Source organism: Lissotriton helveticus, chromosome 12 (assembly GCF_964261635.1).
Source record: "Lissotriton helveticus chromosome 12, aLisHel1.1, whole genome shotgun sequence".
NCBI classification, from domain to species: domain Eukaryota; kingdom Metazoa; phylum Chordata; class Amphibia; order Caudata; family Salamandridae; genus Lissotriton; species Lissotriton helveticus.
In genome coordinates this window covers 597,632,428-597,644,927 of record NC_136073.1, presented here as the reverse complement: position 1 = coordinate 597,644,927, position 12,500 = coordinate 597,632,428, and the positions used below count along the sequence as shown (strand labels likewise).

The 12,500-nt window shown below is 50.0% G+C and overlaps 1 protein-coding gene across 1 annotated transcript in view; it reads right to left on the bottom strand.

Annotated features, from left to right (window-relative positions):
- Positions 1–11,494, bottom strand: part of PCP4L1 (Purkinje cell protein 4 like 1) — a 349,325-nt gene extending 337,831 nt beyond the window's left edge. The window contains exon 1 of the mRNA XM_078670606.1: positions 11,287–11,494. Within this exon, the coding sequence (XP_078526732.1) occupies positions 11,287–11,493 (207 nt within the window). The 5' untranslated portion in view covers position 11,494. The remainder of the gene's footprint in view (positions 1–11,286) is intronic.
- Positions 11,495–12,500: the final 1,006 nt, after the last annotated feature.

The following is a 12,500-nucleotide window of genomic DNA, read 5'->3' as shown; positions in this document are numbered from 1 at the left end:
TTTAGTGATTCATGTGTCTTATTTTTCTCGTTTGCTGTATAGTAGCATGGCTCGATAGTCGCATTGTAAGTGAAGATTTCCAGGGTTATTAGTGCCTTTATTCATATAAACTTTCCTGAACTAAAAAATGCTCCTCCTAAGGGTAAAACAACAACCCCCAATTTGATGTCTCAACGCCTCGACTTCAACTCGCCATCAGCAGTACCTAGTCTGTAGTATGCACAGACGGGACTTGAAGTGGGTAGATCCCGCTGGTCTTAAAAACTGACAAGTGACTGCTCGGGAGTTCAGGCTGAAGGCAGCGCAAGTTCCTCACATTACCTGTCAATGGGTCATGTGTACAGAATACTTGCTCATCCAATCCTTGGCCTCGCTGCAGAGCGTGCAGATTATTGGTGAATGTGAATGTGCACGAAGGAGGTAGACAGCTGTTGAAATATTGAATGTGAAAGCAAAAGAAAAGGCAGCACTTACGTGTCAATGGATGCGTGCACAGCAGTGGCGAAGTGAAGAAGGACCAGGACAGTATGTTCGGGAGAAAGGGGAAAGAGCATACATAAGAGGAACAGCTTGAGGTGTGAGATATGCAGATGGTGGACATCGGAAAGATGTGGGGAGAAAGGGGCTTACGTGTCTATTAAGAACCTGCAAAGGAAAGAGGAGTGAAGGGAAGAACGGGAGTGAGTAAGACTCTGAAGACCAAGAATTGATCAATATTTTTGATTCTGATTAAAATCAGTGTTACTCTTTTATCTTATACAGATAATAAGCATTGGCACAGCCAATATTTCTGGATTATTTTAGGCATATGTCCATTGTCCAAAACTAAAAACCTCAGATAGAAGCAAAAAAAAACACGTTTAGGGACGGGGTGGGGGGGGGGGGGGGCGAGGGGGGGAGGGGCATGCTAAGGGAAGCACAGGATTTTAGTTTAAATATTCCCATCCATGCCATTAATTACATAGGCCAAACTTCATGTAAAAGGATTCCTAGTTGAGTTTATTAGCCCACACCCCGTTTAGAGACACCCCCCCCCCCCCACAGTTTTTCATCCCACTTAAAGTGTGAGAAGTGTGGCTCAATGGTTAGAGCAGCAGACCCTGATGCAGAGGTCTAGCCCGGGACCAGGGTTCAATTGCTGCCTTGGCGGGTCTTGGGCTCAATTTCCCCAGACCTGATAATTCTCGCCTCGGTGCCTATTCTAATCATGGGTCCCACTCTGCAACTCTGGGCAATAGCTTGCTTAATCTCCACAACAGCCCCAACAGCGCTAGAATGCCTGGCTTCACCTTGGGGGTGCCCAGGAGTGGGCACTTCACATGGAAAGGCCAGGACGGGTTCCACAGCGGTATGTGTACAGCGCCTTGAGACCCCTTCGGGGGTGATACGTGCGCTATATAAGCACTACATTTACAAGTCCTGTGCAAGGTAATGCATGGAGAGTCCAGGTTAGAAGAACGAAAGAAAGGAGGGACAAGCCAAGTGGGACACAATAGAGTTTAGCAGATGGCAATGAGGGGAGCAGCAGGCTACACACGAGAGGGGTGGAAACTCTCAGACAAACAGTGTGATTATTAAGCAAAATGTACAGAAGGGAAGAAAGAGCTCGGAGATGAATGACTATTCATTTCAGCACGTTCCATAGCGCCTACAACTGAGGTAGAACCTCATAAGCCTGTGGGCAGGGTTAGATGAGAGAAGCTGTGGATGTAAGCTGAAATATATCATTTTTATGTCACTAGCGCCACATGCCACCGCAGCCTGCTTCAGTTCTCGATGGGATCGGTGGTATGAAAGTGAATGAAATGTAGAGCAGATTTGATATAAAGAATGCAGATGGTCTAAGTGAAGGGAAGTGTGCTGCATGGAATCACTACATTATGTGCCTATGCGTTGTGCCTCTGCTTTCAATGGGCCACGTGTATGAAAATTCACATTTGCATTTCCTAAATAGCGACTCCACCGGAGCATATGTTTTTATGACGCTCCGGTGGTGCAGGCCTCTCAGTCATTTCTATGAGGCCATGCAAAGCCACCCTACGTGGCTTTTCAGGGGGAAACATCCTTTACAACGCAACTTTTACCACGCAGTGCTTTTACATTGCAACTTTTACAACGCAAACCATTACAACGCATTGCGCTGGGGGGCGCTCTAGGATAGGGAATAGATTTAATTTACTATCCAACACCTTCCCTAGTGTCCACGGGGACTGGAGTTGGAATAGTAAATTAAACTATTCACTATCCAGCACCCCAAAACGCTATGCGTTGTAACAGCATGCGTTGTAAAAACTGCGATGTAAAAGCATGCAATGTAAAAGCATGCGTTGTAATGTCATACATCCCTTTTCAGGGCCTCATCGATATGGAGAAAGGCAAGACAAGGCAGTGTAAAGTGGTGCTTTGCCTTTCTCTACATCAAGGAGGCGTTCCATATGCATGGCTGTGGGTTCTACCATGCAACACCCATGGATTTTGACACATTCCCGGATTTACAAATATCTTCAAACCTGGGAATGCATCAAAACTATACTCCTCTGCAGGGGAGGCGTAACAATAGTTTTTGTGCAGGAAAGTGCCCCTTCCTGGAAAAAAACAATGGTGCTTGCGTTGCGCCCTGCCCTTTCAAATTGGCGTAGGGCAGCGCAGAAAAATGACTTGAGATGCTGTACTACGCCAATTCTTTGTAAAAAAGGCTCTATACGTGCGAATCTCCTCACCCACACATTTGTGCTACTATTTCAACCTGAATGTGTGTGTTGAGAGTGTCATGGGCAGCATTACATTACACAGTGCAATGTGGCACCCTCAAAGCTCGTGACCTAGTATGGAAACTCAGACAGAGTTAAGAGCAAAAGAACGAAACACATAATATGCTAAGTGTGTACTGAGTGGAGTGGGATTAATGAATGAAGCCGGGCATCTTCCTGACGTACTATGAAAGGAGGTATTCAGGTCACCAATCCCATAATTGGGCGGCAGGACCAGGGTCAGCAGACTCGATAATTCTTGCCTCGGTGCCTACTCTAACCAGGGATCACACTCGGCAACTCTGGGCTTTAGTTTGCCTCATCTCCACAACGGCCCCCCACATACACCGAGGATGCCTAGTTTCACCTAGGAGATACCCAGTAGGGACCATCTCACAGGGAAAGCCAGGACGGGTTCCCCAGTGGTCTACAGCGCGGAGATACCCCATGTGGGGTGATTCAGGCGCTTTACAAGACACCATTACATTACATTTACATAATGCTTTGTGCTTTGTGCTGAGGGTCCAAAATAGAAGACCTATAGGCCTAGTGGAAAGGTAGATATCTTTAGCCGTTCCTGATCCACATAGGTGCACCACAGACACTGGCTGTCGGGAGGGACACCTCCCTGCCAGCTACAAGATTATGGCTGAGCAGGTGATTTCCCCGAGGCATAACAAAGTCTATTCTGAAATTGCTAAAACAGCTAGCTACCCATTCCTCACTACAATGTGCAATTACTTCTCCGCCCTGCCTTCTATTTGGTAAAAATATAAACTCTGGTACAGAAAAAGAGACAAAAATGAAATGTACGCTACCATGCTAGTGAGAACCATGTTCCAGATTTAAACGTTTCCACACAATGCAGGGCAGAATCCAGATTTGGGGTGCTGTGTTGTTCAGGGGGAAACACACGGCGGATAATCCCCCTTTGACCCCCCCTTGATGCAAACATGTGCAAAGCTGTATTTGCACATACAGAAAGACATTCCATAGTTACTTCCGTACCAAAGAGTGACAATGAAGGTGGATGCCCAAGCCCCATGTTACACATGCATCAAACAGGAAAACATTCACCCATTCATTCACCCATTCATTTTAGGGCCAACATACTGTTGTCACATTTTCATCAAATGAGTCGCAAAGTTCAGAGGTCACAGCTATTCGTGATCAATTGCTGCAGTCCCTCCTTCCCCCTGACAGGCCGGGTATCAAGAGGAGGCACATGCCTTTTTCAGTAATACATTTTTTTCAAGATTATAAGCGAAATGTGGTCTGCCAGTAACTTGTACACAACACCATGCAATTACATGGCAAAGAGACACACATGAAAAAGTTAAAATACAACAATGAAATATACATTATTTTCACCACAGTGCACAATGTATATAGTATATAAGATGGTAAATTAGAAAAAAGACATTATCTGTGACAGGTCCCCTCAATAGTGGTTTAACATAACAATGGGCTTTTGTCAAAACCCAGGTCACGTGTAGGCTCTCCACTCACTCCTCCACATGGGCCATTGCCAATGAATAAAGTGCCAAAACTCAGGCCACTTGAAAGCATTTCACCTATCCCTGCACAGGAGCCAGTGCTCACATACGAGGTGCCAAATTCCAGGTCAGACTTGGCGCTCCAACCTGTAGTGTACAATGTGCCAAAACCCAGGCCATTAGCAGGCTCCCCACATATTCCCCCACACGTGCCAATTGTAAGAGCTCCACCCACTCATCAGTGTGTCAGTGTCTCGGTACAATATGCCACAACTCATGTAACTAGTAGGCTCTCCACTAGCTCCCCCACCTGTGCCAGTGTACAATGATTCAAAACTCAGGACACTTGTAAAAACACACAAAAAAAGAATGTGCCCTTGTGTACTGAAATTGCTGCTGACGTAAAGCGCTCCAATACCTTCGGGTCGAGTTTGCGCTACATGATACCAGACAAATATCCTAAATGTAATAAATCAGCCGTTGGCCTGACGCCTTTCAGGATAGGATCAGGCGGAAGCCTCGACGTGTGTTTACGGCTGCTTCCGGTGCGCACTGTGTGAGCTTCATTTTCCCTAATGTTGGGGAAGCATGCACGGTAAGGTGACCAGACATCCCGGATTTCCCCAGACAGTCCCGGTTTTCCGAGTACTGTCCTGGTGTCCCGGACGGTGCGCCGACACTTTTTAAAACAATTTTGAACATATGTCCCGATTTCCAGGACAAGGTCAAGTCAAGCTGTGCAGTAGAAGTGAAAGGTGTGCGTTGCCTGATTCAGGCAGCGCAGGGGGATTTGGGCTGAATGCATGCTGCAGCAGAGGGGAACCAGGGTGTAGAGGACGGCAGGGGGGCTCAGGGCAAAGGTGATGCCATAGCTAGTGTTCTGTAAGCATAGCATGTACATGTGTGGCTATATTATATACGCCGCCCCCCAAGCAAAATAACGGGACACAAATACAGCTTATACCAGAGGCCCTTGGATTGGATCTGAAAAGAAGATGGTTACATTGATAAAGCAGTATCTGTGTTTGGGGGATGTTACATTATCTTCTTTATTGAAGGGATACTAAAAATTATATTTAACACCTACGGACAGGTACAGTTCTCGTACTTCTCGTGATCTTGATTATGTGCACTTGTTTCTTGCTGGCAGGCCTCTTGATATTACTTCAGAGATATATGTAAACGTAAACCCTTCCCTCTTCTATAACTTGACTATCCTTTTTCAATACAAATAAACATATTCACCATTATTCATGTCCCTACTAATCCTGTTTGGGTTCTGGAGTAGCGTGCTGCCTGCTGAAAAGCGCTGCAACACCTCATCAGGCGTAGTAAGCACTATATAAAAGAAATCCCTTCCCTCGTTCTCTCTGGTTTGAGTCTCCGCTCTCTCCGCCGCCCCCTTTTCTCTGTCGACTCTCCCAGCTAGCCCTCCACTCCTGGTCCGGCTCTCTGCGTCTGGTCTCAGTTCCAACTCACTCTTCCATTTCTGACCCGCCTTCCTCCTCTCTACCTTTCTCCTAGTTCGCTCTCGTCCATCTCACTCTTTCCCCATTTTCCGTTATTCTCCCTTCAATGCTTTCTCTCTTTTGCTCGCTCTCAAAGACAACCTCTCTCTAGTGCTGTTTCTCCCTGGTGCTTCCTCCTCCCTCCCCCACGCGCTTCCCCTCTGCGCTCCCTATTCCGCTACACCTATCTTGCTCACCCCCTCCTAAGTTCCCTCTGCCTCTCTGCTCTCTCTTCCCGCCCCTTGCTTCTCTCTCTCTCTCTATCTCTCTCTCTCAGCCTCCCTCCCCTCCCCCTCCCTCCCCCAAGGAATCCCTCTGCACTTTCAGAATTAATGGTATTAGGTTAACCCTTACTTCCATGCCATCAATCATCCGTTCAAGCGATCGTTCACCCCGCTCCTCACAGGAACCACATACCCTACTCCTCACAGGAACCACATACCCGGCTCCTCACAGGAACCACATACCCGGCTCCTCACAGGAACCACATACCCCCCTCACAGGAACCACATACCCCGCTCCTCACAGGAACCACATACCCTACTCCTCACAGGAACCACATACCCCGCTCCTCACAGGAACCACATACCCGGCTCCTCACAGGAACCACATACCCCCCTCATAGGAACCACATACCCCACTCCTCACAGGAACCACATACCCTGCTCCTCACAGGAACCACATACCCCGCTCCTCACAGGAATCACATACCCTGCTCCTCACAGGAACCACATACCCCCCTCATAGGAACCACATACCCCGCTCCTCACAGGAACCACATACCCTGCTCCTCACAGGAACCACATACCCCCCTCATAGGAACCACATACCCCGCTCCTCACAGGAACCACATACCCCGCTCCTCACAGGAACCACATACCCCGCTCCTCACAGGAACCACATACCCCGCTCCTCACAGGAACCACATACCCTGCTCCTCACAGGAACCACATACCCCCTCATAGGAACCACATACCCCGCTCCTCACAGGAACCACATACCCCGCTCCTCACAGGAACCACATACCCTGCTCCTCACAGGAACCACATACCCCCCTCATAGGAACCACATACCCCGCTCCTCACAGGAACCACATACCCTGCTCCTCACAGGAACCACATACCCCCCTCATAGGAACCACATACCCCGCTCCTCACAGGAACCACATACCCCGCTCCTCACAGGAACCACATACCCCGCTCCTCACAGGAACCACATACCCTGCTCCTCACAGGAACCACATACCCCCTCATAGGAACCACATACCCCGCTCCTCACAGGAACAACATACCCCGCTCCTCACAGGAACCACATACCCGGCTCCTCACAGGAACCACATACCCCCCTCATAGGAACCACACACCCCACTCCTCACAGGAACCACATACCCTGCTCCTCACAGGAACCACATACCCCGCTCCTCACAGGAACCACATACCCTGCTCCTCACAGGAACCACATACCCCCCTCATAGGAACCACATACCCCGCTCCTCATAGGAACCACATACCCCGCTCCTCACAGGAACCACATACCCTGCTCCTCACAGGAACCACATACCCCCTCATAGGAACCACATACCCCGCTCCTCACAGGAACCACATACCCCGCTCCTCACAGGAACCACATACCCCGCTCCTCACAGGAACCACATACCCCGCTCCTCACAGGAACCACATCCCCCCTCATAGGAACCACATGCCCCGCTCCTCACAGGAACCACATACCCCGCTCCTCACAGGAACCACATACCCTGCTCCTCACAGGAATCACATCCCCTCCTCATAGGAACCACATACCCCGCTCCTCACAGGAACCACATACCCTGCTCCTCACAGGAACCACATACCCCCCTCATAGGAACCACATACCCCGCTCCTCACAGGAACCACATACCCCGCTCCTCACAGGAACCACATACCCCCCTCATAGGAACCACATACCCCGCTCCTCACAGGAACCACATACCCCGCTCCTCACAGGAACCACATACCCCCCTCATAGGAACCACATACCCCGCTCCTCAAAGGAACCGCCTACCCCCGCTCCTCACTGGAGCCACATACCCTGCTCCTCACAGGAACCACATACCCCCGCTCATCACAGAGACCACATACCCTGCTCCTCACAGGAACCACATACCCTGCTCCTCACAGGAACCACATACCCCCCTCATAGGAACCACATACCCCGCTCCTCACAGGAACCACATACCCCGCTCCTCACAGGAACCACATACCCCCCTCATAGGAACCACATACCCTGCTCCTCACAGGAACCGCATACCCCGCTCCTCACAGGAACCACATACCCCCCTCATAGGAACCACATACCCCGCTCCTCACAGGAACCACATACCCCCCTCATAGGAACCACATACCCCCCTCATAGGAACCACATACCCCGCTCCTCACAGGAACCACATACCCCGCTCCTCACAGGAACCACATACCCCGCTCCTCACAGGAACCACATACCCCCCTCATAGGAACCACATACCCCGCTCCTCACAGGAACCACATACCCTGCTCCTCACAGGAACCACATACCCCGCTCCTCAAAGGAACCACATACCCCGCTCCTCACAGGAACCACATACCCCCCTCATAGGAACCACATACCCTGCTCCTCACAGGAACCGCATACCCCGCTCCTCACAGGAACCACATACCCCCCTCATAGGAACCACATACCCCGCTCCTCACAGGAACCACATACCCCCCTCATAGGAACCACATACCCCCCTCATAGGAACCACTTACCCCGCTCCTCACAGGAACCACATACCCCGCTCCTCACAGGAACCACATACCCCGCTCCTCACAGGAACCACATACCCCCCTCATAGGAACCACATACCCCGCTCCTCACAGGAACCACATACCCCGCTCCTCACAGGAACCACATACCCCCCTCATAGGAACCACATACCCTGCTCCTCACAGGAACCGCATACCCCGCTCCTCACAGGAACCACATACCCCCCTCACAGGAAGCACATACCCCGCTCCTCACAGGAACCACATACCCCCCTCATAGGAACCACATACCCCGCTCCTCAAAGGAACCGCCTACCCCCGCTCCTCACAGGAACCACATACCCGGCTCCTCACAGAGACCACATACCCCGCTCATCTCAGCCCCCTGCCCTGTCTTCTCAGGCCCGTAGCGCCCTCCACTGTATTCCCGGCCGTCACACTGACATGCGGATCTCGAGCTATCCTGGAAATGAACGTTGCGCTGCGCATCACACCCCTGAAGCTCGCCCCTAAACTCATTTTGTGTTCCTATAAAAAGTATTTATTGTGAAGACTCTGGTACTTCCCCTTCTAAATAGACACACAATGACACGTATGCCTCCCTCCACCCCTAACTTTAAACACATGAACAATGCTACTTAGTACTCGATCCATTGGGTTTGTAACGTGGTGTATCCCGTCGTTGACCCATCGTGACATTTATCCCACTGTCTTTACCACACAGGCAGGAAAGCTAATAAGGGGTTTTCCTTTATTATGCATACTTTAACGAGCTGTACTTTACTCCGCAGCTATTTTATGAAACATTATTTTATTTATATTTCAAGAAAAAAAGGGGTAAAAGTGCGGGTAGAGGTAAAGGTGTGGTGAGGGTGATTTCAGGGTTACGATGTGTTTAGGAGTACAGGGGGTAAGGGTGTTTTAGGGTTGCGGGTGGGCAGAGGTAATGGAGTTTGGGAGATTTAATGTATAGGGGTGAGTAGAAGTAAATGAGGCAAGCGTGATTTTCGAGTTAGGGGGAGGGCAGAGGTGAATGTAGGTAATGGTAATTTTTTATTAATAAATGGTGGGAAGAGTTAAAGGGAGGAAATGGCGATTTTAGGGGTTTTAGGCATGGGTAGAGGCAAAGGGCGGTAACTATGATTTTAGGTTTAAGGGCTGGAAAGAGGTAAAGGGGCATAAGGAGGATTTTAGGGTAAAGAGGTGGGCAGAGGTAAATGGAGGTGAGGGTGAATTTAGGGTTAACGTATGGGTTGAAGCAAAGGGTGAAAGGTTTTGTTAAGGTTCAGAGGCGTGTATATGTAAAGCGAGGTAAGGTTTGTTTTATTAAAAAAAGGAAGGGTTTGGGGGTACCCCAACAAAGACGAATAAAAAGAAGGGGGAAACTCAAGAAGGCCTCAAAAACAGACTTAAAAAGAGGGGAGTTGGGGTAAAAACCCCCAAAATGAAAACTAATATATATATATATATATATATATATATATATACATATATATATATATATATATATATATATATATATATATATATATATATATATATATATAGCACTCTTAGTAAAGACCATCGTTGTGAAGAGACTGATATTCGTCTATAAACCCGGTCATTGTGTATCACATATTATACACACTTTCCTTGAATAATTAGACATTTCTTTACACCTGTTTTTTTCACATTATCTAAATCAACGCACTCGTTCTTCCTTAAAAATGATATTGCTTCACTGTTTACTGTCCTCTCTTTTTATATTTTAATTCGAAAACTCCACTGTTTCATTTTACACTTAATCGCCATGTGTACACAGAATCATGTTCATGCGGTGCCGAGTAAAAGCCACCGCAAGTCAGCTTGTAAAATAGAAGCAGTTGTGCATTATTGTCATGTGCTCAGAGCGATAACAGCTGTTAATGGGCAGAAGCCTCAAGGCAATAAAGATCCTGGCACTCGCTGCCACCAGTCAAAGCCCGGGCAGGTAGACACACACGCTCACAGGCCGTGGCTGCCCCGTCTCACAGCTGCACCTCACTGAAGTTAGAGAGGAGTCACGCGGGAGTCGCTAATGCCGGGTTTCTAAGCACAGTGATTGGAGGAGGCATCCTCGGCATCGCATAGGGATGGGAGGGAGGTGCTAATATCAAACAGCCGCTACACATTCACGCTCATACACACATCCTACGCAACACATACACACTTCTTTACCCCATACAGACAATAAAACACGGTGCATTGATGCTGTAGCAGATTGGTGACGTGCACATGCCGTGCGGGAGCAGGGCTGCAGCCAGTATGCCTCCCCTTTATTCCTGGGGGCATCACAGAGCAGTGGCAGGCAGCTCTGGTGCTATAAAGGGCCCATAATATGATGGTTTGATAGTTTACATGTTACACTGCGGCCAGTGCCAGACCCCATGCACACTTTACATACCACATCATGCACGGCGCTTCACCGCTCTTCTTATGGTCTATGGTTATTGCACCCAATAGAATGTGCATCTTTCACTCCTAGTGCCTAGAAACACCGCCACCCACACACACCACCTGCCCGCCGTGCAGCCGGGCACACACCGCAAAAGCGGCAGCCCGCATCAACAGGGAGCACGGAAAGTTATGGGAAGATGCGACGAGGATGGAAGAAGGAAATGCCGCTTTAAATAATGCACAGAGCAGAGCCCTGGCACGCCTGGGCAGCCGCTGCCCGCAGGCAGGTGAGAGCCTGCAGCGCTCGCTGGCCTGGCATGGCATCGTTACACGACGGGAGGGAGCCCTCACTCACCTCACTCATCGTGTCAGGAGCTGCAGGGGATTCCAACGGGTGCGCAGGGGTTAATGCTGCAAGCTCGCCTCTCTCTCGCCGTGTTTCGCTTGACCCCTTGCACTTCTCTCGTTCTTCTGTCCGTGCGGCTCGCTTCTGTACTGCTTTCCGTCCCTTTCTGTCTCTCCTCTTCCTCCCTCTTTCGCACTCCCTATCTATCTCGCTCATTCCCGGCTTCCTTCAGACTCATTTATAGCGCTTCACTCGAGCCGGCGAGTGGCAGCCGGGGACAGCCAATGGGGAGCGCCCCGGCGTTTGCTGCATTTCCAAAGATGGGCAGAGAGGAGCCGCCCCTCGGCAGGGCCGGTAGTAAACACGAAGAGCAGCGCGGGGAGGCAGGGATGCGAGGGGAGCCGAGAGTAGGATGCCTGGAGTAAGTGGCATGCTGTGGGGCTCGCGTGAGGGGTGGGGGGCGGTGCAGCTGGCGAGGAGAGAAGGGGACAGGTAAGGGTGCGAAAGAGCGGGTTCGGATGCAGACAGGTGGGGGGGGGCTCCGCAGTCGAGGATGGAGAGTGTGGTGGCCGTGACAGGTGGGCACACCTGGGGGCGACCGTGCGTACAGAAGGTTTTTTTTTATGAAGACGGGTCCGGTGTTGGCTCCTGGGCAAAGAGATGTCTTGTCCGTGAGCTGGTCTGTTGTTGGCACACGAACCGCGCTGTTTATGGTAGGCATGATGCAGTGGTGGAGTGGAGGTAGCATGTGGTTAAAGGTGGTTATGGTAAGTGGGTGGGGCTACATGGGCAGGATTATGGATACATTGTAAGTAGGTGTCATTAGTATTTGTGGGCAGTTCTTGTGCTGACATGACGGCAGACATGGAGGTGGCAGGTGCGCCGGGGTTACAGTAATGTAAGCAGAGTCGGTCGCTTTAGGTAGTAGTTGGAATGTAAGGGTTTAGATGTGCTTCTTTAGCATTGCAAGGATGGTGGTATGTGGGCACTAGCTGTTGTGCTTGGTTGCTCGTCTGGTTATGGTATGTGGGCCGAGCAAGGATGACCTGCTTGCAGAGACTTCCTGGAATGTGGCTTAGACTGCTGGCGTGTGAGGTGAGACTGATGTGTGGATATACAAATCTAGTATTTGCATAGGGGCAGGTTATGGCAGATTGCTGTGGCGCTTAGGCAGGTGGCTTGTGAACAGTGATGGCTGTGATAGGGGAGCAGATCTGGTGGAA